We start from the raw sequence: 15,714 nt of genomic DNA, 5'->3' as shown, positions 1-15,714 counted from the left end.
AATGTTTTGAGGAGTTGGAGGTGGGATTTATAAGTGGTCCATGCGCTGTGGGTTAAACCACAGAGCCTAGGACTCGCCGGTCAGAAGGTCGGTGGTTCGAATCCCTGCGACGGGGTGAGCTCCCGTTGCTTGGTCCCCGTTCCTGCCAACCTAGCAGTTTGAAAGCACGTCAAAGTGCAAGTAGATAAATAGGTACCACTCCGGCAGGAAGGTAAACGGTGTTTCCGTGCGCTGCTCTGGTTCGTCAGAAGCGGCTTAGTCATGCTGGCCACATGACCCAGAAGCTGTACGCCGGCTCCCTCGGCCAATAAAGCGAGATGAGCGTCGCAACCCCAGAGTCGGCCACAACTGGACCTAATGGTCAGGAGTCCCTTTACCTTTATGTTCCACAAGCATACAGTAAGGTTGGTAGTACAATAGCTTTGTAAACAAGTATTTTGGTTTCCCTGCAAATGTCCCGGTCTTCAAACACTCTGCACTTCAATTGGGAGAAGGCTGCACTCGCAGAGCTCAGGCAATGCTGGATTTTGGCATCAATGTCTGCCCTTGTGGAAAGATAACTGCCCAGGTAGAAGTTGTTGACCCTTTCCAACGTTACAGCATTGAGTTGGATTTGTGGCACTGCAGAGGGGTTGTTTTGATCAGACTATACTTTCACTTTTAATAGGCCTCGAACCCTGGGTCATAGACTATTTTCATTTGCATTCACTTAAACTAACATGAGCAAAGTTTTTTTTTTATTCTGCCAGGGAGAGATGGTGCCCCTTGTTCTAGCAAAGAGGATCCCTTGGCCTTTTCCGTTCATGCCCTCCCCACTGCACACCAGCCGTGCCCATCTGGGTGGCATTTTTCTACCCGCAAGTGGGCCTAACAAGAGAACAATATGAGCATTTCTTGCAGCGCTGAGGGGGTGGCTGCAGTTGGCATCTCAACCCTGCAGAGAGGAATGCAGAACAGACAGATGAGGCAGATGGACAAAGTAAACAGAGGACGCAGCTGTCAATCTTCCAGCCTCCCCCCCCCCCCCCCAGTGGTAGAACAGCAGCTTACAAAGGAGTCCTGGGCCCTCTGAGAGGAGATGTGGTTAACTAGTGGGCAAGAAGAAGTGGCTGGAAGCTTAAGAGTCCTTCCAAGACCATTACTCCAAAAGAGCGGAGCACCTCTCTCCCAGTCACTTCTCCCAAGATAGTGGAGAGAGTTGCTTCACTGCATCACCATGCAAGGAAAAGCTGCACCTGTTGAATTTTTGCCTGCTGTGCAGCTGCTTTTAAACATAGGGGCCTTGTAAGAAAAAGAGAAACCACAACAAGCAAACACAAGCACCACCTCAATTCCAATCCTACTTTTCCATTCCTACCTGATGCCCCTCCTACTGGACTTCAAACCCTCCACACACAAACCCTTTATCCTCCTCACTGTGCTTTGTTTCCCATCAGCGCCGGCATTATTTAAGCCATATATTATCTGTATCGGACTGCCTTTATTTATATGCACAGGGTTGTTGCTGGTGTGAACATTAAATTTATTAGACTCGTTCGTTGCTTGTTACACGGAGGTCTCCCAGCTGCATATTACCAAGTCGTCGTAATTATGAATTGAATCATGAATTGAAATTAATTTAAATCATTGAGTTAATTATCATTAATTTAGTAATCCCCCGTCTCCTTTGATCCTTAGTGCTAAATGCAGCACAGCTCTTGGCACTTTTCTGCTCGGAATTTAGCCCCCCTGCTTCGTTAGGTCTTTATTTCCCGGGCGCGGGGCGGAGTTGAACGTGCTCATTCCCTGGCAAGCCGGATCCTATGCCCGATCGGCGATTGCTAGAAATAAATATGCATTCCGCGGGATTTGCTTCCCCGAGTACACCGGGATGCAGCCTTCACGGACTATTTTCAGGCGGTAATCCCGTTGGGGCACTCGCCTCCGCAGAAACGGGCCCTAATTAAATTACGCCCGGCTTACTCCCGAGTAAACCTGCTGAAGGCTCTCTGGTTGCTGCACTGACCCGCCCACGTATATTTACATTTTTGCTTTACGTCTAGCTGCATATCAGCATAAATGTCCTTAACCCCGAGGACTGAGTTAAATTCTAATATAATAATGATAATAATAATAAATAAAAAAATAATGGTTGCTTAAATTGCCTTCGATGGAGCTCAGATCCCCAGCCCCGCCCTGTCGCGTTTAAGCCCCGCCCATTCTTTATTGCCTCCTCTCCCCACTTGGAAGCCCCGCCCGCCCACCCGGCACCGCCCATTATAAACCGGGATCCGCCCCCGGCCCCGCCCCCTCCCGGCTGATTCCAATCGCGCCCTGGCGTTCCATCGGCCCGAGCGGGCGCGAGAGGCGGCGGCTGCTGCGCCTGGGAAGGAGGCGGAGGAAGCGGCGGCGGCAGCAGGAGCAGCAGCAGGAGGGGAGAGGGGAGAGGCAGGAAGGAAGCGGCCGCCTGCGAGCTCCGCGGTCATCTGATCCCAGCCCAGCGTCCGGCCGGGAGAGGGACGGAGGGCGGCAGCCGCACAGCCGCGAGACCCGCCTGGCCTCCCTCCCCTTGCAGATGCGCCCCGCGCCCCTTCCCCAGCCTGAGCCTCCCCTTCCCCCGATCCTTCATTGATTCCCGAGATCCGGGGTTTCCTCGTGCTTCCAGACCCGGCACATCTCTCCCTCCTTTCCTCCTTCCCTTTCTCGCCTGTTTTCGTGGCTCTCCTCCTCTCTACCCCGCCCCAGCGAATGTTAGGAAAAGAAAAGGCTGCCAGGTCATTTGGAGAGAAACTTTAAGGTCCTTCCGATTGGCTTAGATCCCTTAGGTGGGGGCGAAACTCCCTGCTTTATTTGACCCTCGTTCTCTCCCCTCCCCCCTCTCTTATTTCACTAACCTCCTCTCTCTTCCTCCCCACCCCAATTGAAAGTATCGGTCAATATCTGGTTGTCACCCCTCTGTTTTACCATTTATTTTTGGATACAGGAAGGCTTTTGGAAGGACCTAAATTCCCCTTCTTTTCTGGATATATATATATTTAAATAATTTCTCTGGTCCTTAATCAGTTCATTCCTTTTTTTGGCAGAACCACAAATTTTGGTCTGAGGATTTGTGTTTTCCCTTCTGGGTTTCCTTTTTTTTTAATTTTAAAAGCCACCTTTTGGAATAAATCTTCTGTCCTGTATTTTTTTTTGGAAAGTTCTGAATTACTTATTTCCTTTGGAGACCTCGGCGTCAAGCTCTTTGTAAACTGCAACACCCTTTTGCACCCCACTTCTGAATGTGGGAAAAACAGCTCCTTTGGAAAAAAATATATATATTCTGTCATTTCCTGATGCTTTTTTCACCTTCCTAATCTTTTTGCTGTGTCCCATCCCATCAGAGGAAGCCTGAGGTCTTAATAAACTGTGGATCTGTGCTACATCTGTGGACTGCCCTCTCTTTTAAAAATCCAAAAAGCGGATACGCTTTCGACACTGCATTCTACAGATTGTTGACATAGGAAGAAACTCTCTTGGCAGGCTCCAGCGGGTTCCTTTTTGTCATTTGACTTTAAGGAAGCAAAGATCTGGAAAGAGAAGTTTGTAACATCTGCGCTCCAGAAAAAAAACAGCCCTGGAGGGACTTTTGGCAGAAAGACAGCCTTAAACTTTCTCATTTCCGAGGAAACAACTCCGTTGGCAAATCAACCTGATCTTGCATTTGGAAGTTTTTCAGGATCTTCTGGACACAGGAGGAAAAGAGACTGGCATGCTCAACCCCGTGTCCTGATTAACTGCAATGGGGCATTGAGGCAGAACAAATTTCCCACTGGAAAGTGTGGGAGTGAGTGGAGAATCCCTGCAGGGAGCGTGAAAGACACAAGAGGAGGAGCTGACCTAGCACATGAATGGCTGCCAAGGATTATGACCACTTGTTCAAACTACTCATCATTGGGGACTCTGGTAAGCATTGGCTCTTTCCCCCTTGTTCCCCAAGTCTTCCATTTTCTCTCTCTTCCCCCCAAACCCACTTTTTCATCTTATTATATTTGGCTGTTCTGTCTCCTACTGTCTTTTTCATTCCTCTTTAACTATGCTCCTCTCTCTAAACTCATCTCATTCTTTTCAGTTTTCATTCCACACTCTTAACACATTTCTCCTTATCTGTTTTTTTAATAGTCTTGGTTTCTTGCATCTTTTCCCTCCTTTGGTCTTCCACCTTGTTTCATATATTCCAGTTGGCTATCGGTTCAGCGTCCCCTCCGCCCCCACTTAAGCCTATCCCTTGTCATTCTTCCTCTTTGTACTCTCGTTTTTTGTTGTTATTCCCACCGCTCTTTCCTTGTTTCTCTTTCATACCTGCAAACATCCTCATGCAATATAAATGTGCACAAGGTAATAAAAAGGTTACTTTTTAATGAATTTGAAAGTAACTGTGATAGGACTGATAGCGTTCTCTTTCCTTGTAACTTTACCCCATTAGTATCTGGCTTTATATTACCTTCTCTCACTGTTTTAGCATCCCATAATCCCGTGGAGACTTATCTTGTGGGAAGCTTACTCACAGTGTACCAAGAGCTTATTCTGGCTGCATGGCAAGCTTGCAGAAGCAGTTTTTTCCACGAGTCTCCCTTGTGCTAATTTCTAGGATTCCCAGCATCCTTTGGGGCCTAGTTGCGCCAACCTGTGAGGGTTGCCACCTAGAAACATTCACACATAGCTTTTTTCGGGGGGGGGGGAGAAAAACAAGGTGTATGAGTTTGCCTGAGCTGCTACTTGGTAGGATGAAATTATAGTACTTATACTAAAGCTAACCAAGAATGATGCTCCTCAAAATGGCTTCCCAGAATGCTCCTGACTAAGTCATTCTATATACCTGGGTATGTTTCCAATACTCTTCACAGTCATTTAAATCTAGCCTGCTGTGTTTCAGGCCCTGGTCAGCAACTTGTTCTCTTTGCATCTTTCTTAAGAGTGTTTCCAACTTCAGCCACATTCATACATTTAAAGCACTGTGATACCACTTTAAACAGTTATGGCTTCCCCCAGAGAATTCTGGGAGCGGTAGTTTGTTAAGCATGCTGAGAGTTACAAGTCCCAGAGTTCCATGGGAAGAGACATTAAAACACTCCCCAGAATTATAGCCCTGGGAGGGGAATAGGGGGCCTTTAACAACTCTCAGCATGCTTAATAGAGACCCTCTATTCCAAGCATCCCCAACCTCCAGATGTTTTGGGCTACAATTCCCACCATCCCTGACCACTGGTCCTGTTAGCTCGGGATCATGGGAGTTGTAGGCCAAAACATCTGGAGGGCCACAGATTGGGGATGCCTGCTCTATTCCCTGGGGGTACGATTCTCAGAGTGGTTTAACAGGCAATGCCTCTTCCCAAGGAACTCTGGGAATTTTAATTTGGGGGAGAGGAATAAAAGGTCTCCTAACAACTCTCAGCAGCCTTAAACTACAGATCCCAGAATTCTCTGGGGGAAGCCATGGCCGTTTAAAGTGGCATCACAGCCTTTTAAATGATAAACTCATAGAATTGGAAGGGACCACAAGGGTCATATAGTCCGAACCCCTACAATGCAGGAATCTTTCACCCAATGTGGGGCTTGAACCCAAAACCCTGAGATTAAGAGTCTCGCACTCTGCCAACGGAGCTATTGCAGCCCAAGGTGGAATACACCCCCATTAAAAGAATGGACCTCAGTTAGTCACTTCCATACTCTTAGTATAAGACTGGATATAACCCTTAGAGCTTGGTGCAGGGAGGGAGGGGAGGGCTCCTAGTTGCTAAGCCATTGTTTAAAATGGGGGTGGGAAGCCTGTGTCCTCTCCATATGTGGTTGGACTCCATCTCCCATAAGCCAGAGCTTTCACGGCCAATGGTCGGGAATGATGGGAGTTGTAGTCCAGCAACATATGAAGGCGCTCAGGTTAGCCAGCCATGGTTTTAAAGCAGTACCTATTCATCAAATGCATAGACAACATGGTTAAGAAAGGTCTTTTAGACTTCAGTGCTACACCTACATATCTAAGAGTAAGCCCAACGTGATTCATGGGACTGACCTCTGAGAAATGTTACCTTACTTTTTAAAGCCCTTCCAAAAAATGAGGCAAACCATTCTGTTCAACCCACTGCAGTCCCCCTGCAGTGTTTTTGAGTCCTGCTCTCCTGCCATCAGTTCCAAAAAAAATAATTGGAACCAAACCTCATAAACTTTGCTACCGAGTCCTGTATGTTTCACATCACATTTTTTGAGGCGCCCACTTCTTCCACAGAAATGGAAACAGCTACTAGCAAATAATATATATATTTCTAGTTCCCCGAGCGGCTAGCTGTCACTCAGATTCAACACGCGAGGTTGCTTGTGGGTGTTTTGTACACAGATGAAAATAAGAGACAAGCCGTGTCCTCAGGGTTACAAGACTTGGGTGAGGGAAGTGGAAGAAAAAGGTGGAAGAGGAAGGGGATCAGTTTGACAGTGAGCGAAGAGATGAATTGATCAGGATTTACGATCAGGCTGGGGCCTGACTGATTCCCGCCCCCCCCATTGACGGTATTCTTTGCTTGGAAAGGAGTTGTGCAACTGACCCGGCAGTCCTTGTTCCTTGAATGCAGTGAGGTGGGGAGGGCGCTTCCCCCTTTGCCTCTGCAGTCACTGATAGCTGGAAGAGAGCTCTTTCTGAGGCACCGGGTTGGGGGAAAAGAAGCCAGCTCCTTGCAGCTGTTCTCTGATGGCTGGAGCCAGGCCCGTCTCCTTGCTGTGGTGCTTTTCCTGCAAAGGGGTGGATGCAATCCTCTTCTCGCTGGTAGCAAAGCAGGCTTCCCCTTCTGATCTCGCCTCCCCAGCCTTCTCTCCTTCAGGTTGCACACAAAGAGCTCCGCCAATCATTCCTGCGCAGCTTCTTGGCATTTAAAGTCCTCTATTGCTTCCTGCCGCAAGGCCTTGTCTCGTTTGATTTTTATCTTTGTTTCATTTTTCATGCGGTTCCAGACTGGATGTGAATACGCACGTGGGAAGCTGCTTTTCCCTGCCTCTGAGCAGTGCTGGCTCTCACTTAGTATTGGCTGCGCAGGCTGGCAGCAGCTTTTTGGGGTTTCAGGCGGGAGCCCTTCCCAGCCCTGTGCGGTTCAGGGCTGAGCCTGGGGCTTCCCGAATTTGAAGCGCGTGCTGAGATTTAAAATGCATCAAAAGCCCAAGGCGGTTGAAGGAAAGAAGCAAGGAGGAGGTGGCTCTGGAAGGAATCCTGTTGTAGCAGCAGTTTGCTGGGCAGAGGGGGGAAAGGAATTGCACGATTCCCTGCCCCAGCCTGCTTACAGTCACACGTGGCAATGAAACAGGAGGTAGAAGTGACTTGGAATTAAACCAGCACCTCTGTCTACTGGTTCGTTAAGGCAGACATAATTTACCAGCCATAGCATCAGGCTGTACAACTAGCAGGTCTGGTTTCTTGGGAGGGGGCTTCCCCTCACGGAATAAATTCAGGAATCAGGTAAAATTCTGGGGCTCAGAAATAGGGTTAAAAGGGGTTAGTGTGGCACCAGCATTCCTGAGGCCTTTATGTCTCTTGTGTGCACCTGCTGACGTTATGAAATACCTGAAGGGAGCTAGAGCCCTCCCTAGCCTTTCCCAGCTGACTAGGGCTGGCAGGCAGAAGGCCTGATTTGATCAGAAAGGGGGAAAGGGATTCACCAGCCAGGAATGTTCCCATGTATGCATGGTACCTCTGAGGTATCCTGATGGAACCAGAGAACTAAAATTCCAATCTCTGGAAAATGTTCTGGATTTCCCCCTGGAAGTCCCAAATTGCAATCTGGTTTAGTAAACAAAAGCCATGGGGCTCACCTGCAGAGAGCTATTCACAACACGGAAGCTGCCTTGGACTGGCGTTCTACCCCATTCCTACTTTTTTTCTTTTTCAATGAAACAATGATTTTAATTAACGACACTTTTACGGGGACAGAAATACCTAATAGGTAATTTTCTACCCCACATGGTGATGTCAATATTGATGGACAACCACCAAGGGGGGTCAGGTGGAATACGCAACTTTTTGCCTCTAGCAAGAGCCTGGCTACTCTCATTACACAAATTGCATGAAAAGTAAGCCTGCTTTGGTTTGATCATAAGCATCTTTGAGAATCGCTTGGAGAAATGGGGGGAAGGATGAAAGAGGGGGTAGTACAGCTTCTTTGTTTCCCATCTTCTCCTGCTCCAAATCCCTAGGAAAATCCTCCTCTGAAGGTGATGAGAATACGAGTGCATAGATGCTGAGCAGTGGCTCTGATCCCCTCCAGCTTTCTCTGGGGAACCTTTGGAGACACACAACTGGTAGCTACTTCTCTCTCCCCCTCCTCCTGCCCCAGTTTCCATTCCCTTCTACACATAGTCAGTGTGAGCACTGAGCATGCTCTGTCCCTATTGGGTTGCCTTTGTAGGTGTTTTCCCCTAAATGGCTGGTGTTCTAATTTTGGTACTTCTGCAAACTTTTGAATTCTCCTGTACCTGCTGATACATCATTTTTTAAATGGCCTTGTTTTGGCTACAGCCCTATCCGCATCAACCAGCCAAGTTTGCCACTCAGTGATGCTTCCCAAGTGATCTCCATCACCTACTGATGCTAACCCTGGGTTAACTATGCATTCTTTAGTTTCTCACCTCCATCTCCTCCTCCTTTCTCTGTGGCCACTTCTTTGCCAGGTTGCAGATTTTAAGCTTCTCCAAGCAGAGACTTCACGTTTTGTGTTTCTCTGTAGAACACTAGGTGCAGTGATGGCAGTATAACAAGCCCACCGTAGAAGCCTTAAAAGCCTCCGGGCCGTCTCCTCCCATACAAGCATGTTTATGGGTTAATATAGGGATACCTTTAGAGCCCTAAATGGCCTCGGTCCAGTATACCTGAAGGAGCGTCTCCACCCCCATCGTTCTGCCCGGACACTGAGGTCCAGCGCCGAGGGCCTTCTGGCGGTTCCCTCATTGCGAGAAGTGAGGTTACAGGGAAGCAGGCAGAGGGCCTTCTCGGTAGTGGCGCCCGCCCTGTGGAACGCTTTCCCATTAGATGTCAAGGAAATAAACAACTATCTGACATTTAGAAGACATCTCAAGGCAGCCCTGTTCAGGGAAGTTTTTAATGTGTGACATTTTAATGTATTTTTTAATCTTTGTTGGAAGCCGCCCAGAGTATCAGGGGAAACTCAGCCAGATGGGCAGGGTACAAATAAATAATTAATCATCATCATCATCATCATCTCCAGATCTTCTCTGTTTCATCTTTAGAGGTGCATTCGGTGGGACAATACTTTTAAAGCACTCTTATACCACTTTTACACTCATGCTCTGAATTGTAGGTCTCTGGGGGAAGCCATGACTGTTATGGTGTAAGAGTTTAAATGAATGGTGTGGATGTGACCTGATATTTTTGTCTCATGAAGATCTTTTTGTAAAAAAAGAATTGGGAACCTTTTGGTTTTGGGCATTCCCTAATGGTTGGTGCAGAGTTTAGGGTTCTTGGGCTGCTTCTAGGCAGGTGTTCCTTGTGGGATTGGTGCTCCTCATCGCAGCATCCATACATCAAAACACCAGTCCGTATTTCCCCCCCTTTTAATCTGGATTAGAAAGGTTCAGAAAAGGACAGTCAAAATGATTGGGGGGAATAGAACAACTCTCCAACAAAGAAAGGTTGCAGCATTTCAGACTTTTTGGTTTAGAGAAACAGTGCGTAAGAGTTGACAGAAGTTGACGAAATTATGCATAGCATGAAGAAAAAGGATAGACAAATGTTTTTCTCAGTCTCCACGCTAGAACTTGTGGACATTCAGTGAAACTAATGTTGGAAGATTCAGGACAGAGAAGAGAAAGCACTGAGCTACTTTGTAAGGCACAATGTGTATTTGTATGAGAGAAAGAAAGGTAGGGATATATATTTTCTATATAAAAATGTGTAACATGTAACCAGGCACAAAATAGTTTAAAAGTTATTTGTATGCAGTAATGGCAGGCCAAAAAAGAAAAGAAAAAAGACAGAACACCAGGTGCTAGAAATAAGATTTACTCCAGGTCTGATGTATTTTATAAAAAACAAAAACAAAAACCTTCCTCAGGAGCGCTGTAAATATATGAGTAACATAACACAGGAAATCAGCTATTAAGTACTGTACAAAATACTGTATAATAATGGGTTCCAGCTGATATAAATGGTTTGTTAATGGGTTTGGTTTTTTTGGTTACTTTTGAGCCTCACTAATGGGAATTTTTGGTAGTTCTCAATATTTGAGAGTTGCCTCATTTGTATGTTTTCTGCTTTCAGCAAGGTTTTGTTATACATTTTGTTTACACACCTTCAATTCCTCCACTAACTTTTTCTTTTTACAAGAGTTAGATTGAAAACTTTTATCTGGTAATATATTCAGTATAGTGGTCCCTCTGGTTACGTACTTAATTCATTCCGGAGGTCCCTTCTTAACCTGAAACTGTCCTTAACCTGAAGTACTACTTTAGCTAATGGAGCCTCCTGCTGCTGCTGCGCCACTGCTCCGCAATTTCTGTTCTCATCCTGAAGCAAAGTTCTTAACCCGAGGTACTATTTCTGGGTTAGCAGAGTCTGTAACCTGAATTGTATGTAACCTGAAGCGTATGTAACCTGAGGTACCACTGTATGTGATTGGGTGAATGGAGGTCTCTTCAGGCATTCAGCTGAACATGTGAATGCCAAACTGTGTATGGTGTGTGTGTGTGCGCGCACATGCATGCCAGGTCTGACTCTGGTATGGTTGTGCTTGCTCTCCCCTTGCTCAGCCACCGTGTTCTGCTTTGTAAGTCTCTTTGAGCTGCTTTTGGGGGGGGGGGGAAGTTAAGTAAAATTAATTGATGATAATGTTTCATGGGGAAACTCTGCATAGGGATTAGATTTGCATTTGCTCAAACGCGAGGAAAACTCTGCGCGGTCGAGAACTCTGATAATGGCACCTGAATAAGTGTTACGCATTATATTTTGGACTTGCTATCCCATTTCTTACATGTATTGTTTGTATATTTATACTTCCCTGAGGAAGTATTCCTTCCCCCAAAACACTTTGGGCCTGGAATAAATTTCTGGCACTTGGGATTCTTTCTTCCCTTACTGCCTGCTCTTGGCGCCACCCGGCCTTTGCGCGTAGCAAAATGGCAACCGCGAGAGCGTCCTTCCATTTTGGAGTGGCGCAGGGAGGCCTCTGTATCTCCTCGAGGGCCCAAAGGCGTCACTCTGTGTACGAAGGGGGCCTGTCGAATTTGCAACCGCTTTGCAGGGAGGCCAGCGTGCATCAGGAGCTTTAAAGTAGTGCTGTAACTCCGCTGAAGATAGGGTGGCGCCAGAGTGGGCTTGCAAAGCTGAGCGGACGAGCCAGTGTGGTGTAGTGGTTAAAAGCGGTAGACTCGTAATCTGGTGAACCGGGTTCGCATCTCCGCTCCTCCACATGCAGCTGCTGGGTGACCTTGGGCCAGTCACACTTCTCTGAAGTCTCTAAACCCCACTCACCTCACAGAGTGTTTGTTGTGGGGGAGGAAGGGAAAGGAGATTGTTAGCCGCTTTGAGACGCCTTAGGGTAGTGATAAAGCGGGATATCAAATCCAAACTCCTCTTCTTCTACTCTTTCGGGGTCATGTCAACAGGTGACATCATGCATTAGAAGGGTTGGGTTTGTCACGTGGACACCTGTGGAGGTGGCTCTGCCCAGTTATGCCGCATGAGGTAATATTGACACGGCTACAACTGCAACCTTGAGAGACGCCTCCCTGTCATCCAGTTTCCTCCTCGGAGCACTCCCTCCCGCTCCATATCCCACTTCTGAATGGTGCAGTGTGCTCAGTGACTCCCCACAAATAAATTCACTTGTTTATATCCCATTTTCTCTCTCTGCCCCACCTCCCCCCAATGCAGATTGTGTTCCCCGAAGTCATGTGAGCTAATCCAGAGTCCTCATGCCTCCCCACCCCCCATAATCCCTTGCTGCTCTCTGCCCTTGAATGGGATACAATAGCTTTGGGTGGGAGTGGCCGTCTTGAGCAAATACGCCGGTCAGGTGTGTTTGCTTTGGGTGGGGAGCTGGCAACCTTTGCTGAGGTGATTATGTTTGCATCAGAGGCTGTCGAAAACAAAGCTGGGAGGATGTTAAAGATCCATCGTATATAAAGTTTGTGCAACCTGTTTCTTTTTTTCTTTTCCTGTCCAGGGGTGGGGAAAAGCAGTCTTCTACTTCGCTTTGCGGACAACACCTTCTCTGGTAAGTGCTGCCCTCTGTTCTCACTCATTAGATAGCCAGTGTGGGACTCGGACCTAAGAGTGACCAGGGTTCGAATCCCCGCTCAGCTACGAAACTCAATCTTCACCATCAGAATGAAGTCCAGGAGCCAAAAAGTCGTATTGAAAAATATGACTTTTGAACTCTCTGCTCGCAAAATGGCAACTAGGCACTCCATTTTTGCGACTGTAACCCTGGTTTAATCAGCCATTTGGCACCTAGCTTGTAGATCTGAATTTCTAACGCTGGAGCCACATATGCCGCCTTGAGCGCTTTGGAGGAGAATGGGAGAAATAAAGAGCCATTTTCAACAGAGAGATCAGGTAGGAGCCAAGACTGCTACCCTATAAAGCATGTTGCAACAGTGGCCATATTCGCTCATTCTTTCAGCCCCTGCCTCAGGTCTTATGAAAAGGAGAGCAGGGACGAACCCATTGTCCCCACTGCCTCTTGCACGTTCCCATTCATGCAGCCCCTCTCCATGTGTTGGGAGGCTGAATGTCGGCAGAAGGGGCTACTGGAAAAGGCTCCCCATGTAATGTAGAACCCAGATCTTCCTGCAGTCTTAAATCACGCAGAGAGTCAGCTTGGGTAGAGCAGAGTCCTCGCTGCAGGTATTCAGATGAAGATTAGACACTTGCCCAAAGCCACCCTGTGAATCTGTGGCTAAAGGTGGGATTACCACATAGATCCAACCTGTATCTCATCCCAGTTTTATCCACTGTGATGACTGCAATGTCCTTTGGTGTTTCAGCTACCACAGCGTAAGTGCCCTTTGACTCCAATAATTATGAGTTGCGTTTTATGGTCACCTGTTTCTATCTCTGATCTCTGTGTTCTACATATTTTTATCTTCCTGTTATCTGTAGTTCCATATATATATATGGATATATTGGGGGGGGGGAGTGATTTCCCACTGGAAAATTTCTAGTTTTGTTAAATCTCCCTGCCAGTATTTTCCTCCTCCTGTCCTCTGACCTCCTGCTCTAACTTTTCCCTTCCACATGTCTTTCCCAGGCAGCTATATCACAACCATTGGGGTAGATTTCAAGATTCGGACGCTAGTGATAAATGGAGAGCGAGTGAAACTGCAGATCTGGGACACGGCTGGACAGGAAAGGTTCCGAACCATCACTTCCACGTAAGCATGGCACAGGTGTGGGGTATGCCGGGGTATTCTGGGGGCAGGATGGAGGGTGGAGGTTATTTTGAACTCTTTTTGAGTGATTGTCTCCGATGCACGTATGTGGGGAGCCAGATGCCTTGAAATTTAGTTAACAGGTGGATATCAATCCACAATGAAAAGATGTGGAAGGTTTGGGATTTCTGGTTTCAGAGCAAATAACCCTAAATTTCATATTTTCTGGGAGAGGTGCCGAGGTTTATTCTAGGATAGGGAACCCATTTTATAGTGTCTTCCTCCTGTGACAGGTATTACCGTAACACACATGGTGTCATCATCGTCTATGATGTGACGAACGCGGAGTCCTTTGTTAATGTCAAGCGTTGGCTGCACGAGATTGGGCAGAACTGTGACAGCGTCTGCAAGATCTTGGGTGAGTGAATCGGAGCTGAAATCCTAGCTTCCCACATTCAGTTGTCTAGTATTTAACGGACATGTGTTCACTGTATACTGAAACCTAGTTATCTAACCTGAGGGCCAAAAGATTTTCCCAAGATGCAATGCTCTTATTCGTGCCAAGTCAGGTGGAAGCATTAATACACCAGATAAGTATGACTTGTATTTTAACTTTGGGATGTACCAGTGGGTTTGGGGAACAGGAAACCTAAGGAGGTGTCCTCACATGCCCTGAGGTTTAGGCTAGAATCACATTCAGAATCTCATAGTGCATTCTGGTTAATCTAGGAGCAAATACGCACTTCTGAGCCATCAGTGGAAGTTCATTCATGGATGGGACAGGCTGTGGAGGTGATGATTTAACCCCTAGAAATTGCCTAACATTTTCTAAGCACTCCGCATATACAGTGGTGCCTCGCAAGACGAAAAGAATCCGTTCCGCGAGTCTCTTCGTCTAGCGGTTTTTTCGTCTTGCGAAGCAACCCTATTAGCGGATTAGCGCTATTAGCGGTTTAGCGGCTATTAAAGGCTTAAGGGATTAGCAGATTAGCTGCTAAAAGGCTATTAGCAGCTTAGTGCCTTAGAAAAAGGGGGTGGGGAGCGAAAAAAATCGCAGGAACTCGCAAGACATTTTTGTCTTGCGAAGCAAGCTCATAGCAAATTAGTTTTGCGAAGCACCTCCAAAACGGAAAACCCTTTCGTCTAGCGGGTTTTCCGTCTTGCGAGGCATTCGTCTTGCGGGGCACCACTGTATTAAGAGGCAAGATGCTCTCTGTCCGCAGGCTCACAATCAAATAGACATGATACAAAAGAGAAAGGAATGGAGATGAAAGCAAATGCTGGTGCAGCCAAAAGATGGTCTCCCCACCCCCAATGTTCTTTCTGGGAGGCAGCAGGGGGTATAGCCTTCAAGCAGCCCTAAGTCACCTGGCTGGTGGTGCACTGTGTTCTTTCATTCAGGGAGAGGGGAAGCACTGCATCCTGCGTGCAGTTGCTTGGAGTGGGGTTCAGACCATGTGCACTTAATGGGTAGCAGGGTCTTGGGCAGATGTTTTCCCCATCACTTCCTTCCTGATCCTAAAAAAAACCCCAACACCTTAAGGTACCAACACCTTAAGGCCCACCTTAAGGACTTTCCATGTGGGAAGCATGTGCTGTACAACTGAGCTAAGGTCACAGGCGGCTTTAAAGCTTTTTCTAGGGAAAGTTGTTCCTAACAACTTAAATTGGTGCAATAAATGGCTCTCTGATCTAACCTGACAATCTGGTTTCTGTTGAGCGGTTGTACTGCCTCGGCTTGGTAGCTTATGGGGCAGTTTTCCTTTGAATACTCTGGTTTGGGAATTCGCCGTACTCTGTTTGTCTATACCGCTTGGTACTCTTACAGTATTTCCTTTGGTAATAATTAAGGCTGTTGGATCCCTCTTTGTTGCATTTGATTCCGCTTCTGATTCCTCCTCCTTCCTCTCCCCCAAATTGTCATCAGTGGGTAACAAATGCGAGGACCCATCGCGGAAGCAAGTGGAGACAGCCGACGCCCGGCGGTTCAGTGAGCAAATGGGAGTCCGCCTCTTTGAAACCAGCGCCAAGGAAAACCTCAATGTGGAAGAGGTATTGGACCGTGTGTGTGTGTGTGTGTGGAGACGGGAAGAATGAAAACACACAGTACTTATACAGCAGGGATGGGGAACCAATTTGGCCCCCCAATTACACTCCTTGCCCATCAGTGAGGTCAACTGATGGGTAGGAGGATAGGGTTTAATCCTGCATTGGTTGTGAACAGGACTGCGTAGCCTAGTCGGCAGGATTTAATTTTCAGTTATCAGTGAATTAAATATCGGTGGGCCTCTTCCTTTTTAAGTTCGTGATCTTGGGGACTTGAAAGAGAAGAGG

General features: G+C 47.1%; 1 protein-coding gene across 1 annotated transcript in view; it reads left to right on the top strand.

Moving 5' to 3' along the window:
- The first annotated feature begins 2,284 nt into the window (after positions 1–2,284).
- Positions 2,285–15,714, top strand: part of LOC310662739 (ras-related protein Rab-35-like) — a 15,193-nt gene continuing 1,763 nt past the window's right edge. Inside the window, exons 1-5 of the mRNA XM_083409807.1 lie at positions 2,285–3,921; positions 12,174–12,224; positions 13,260–13,383; positions 13,674–13,798; positions 15,308–15,432. Coding sequence (XP_083265933.1) covers positions 3,867–3,921; positions 12,174–12,224; positions 13,260–13,383; positions 13,674–13,798; positions 15,308–15,432 — 480 coding nt within the window. The 5' untranslated portion in view covers positions 2,285–3,866. The remainder of the gene's footprint in view (positions 3,922–12,173; positions 12,225–13,259; positions 13,384–13,673; positions 13,799–15,307; positions 15,433–15,714) is intronic.

The sequence above is a fragment of the Podarcis tiliguerta genome, assembly GCF_965153285.1.
Source record: "Podarcis tiliguerta genome assembly, chromosome: 13".
Taxonomy (NCBI): Eukaryota; Metazoa; Chordata; class Lepidosauria; order Squamata; family Lacertidae; genus Podarcis; species Podarcis tiliguerta.
The sequence above is the reverse complement of the archived record's forward strand: the minus strand, read 5'-3'. Positions and strand labels throughout refer to the sequence as shown.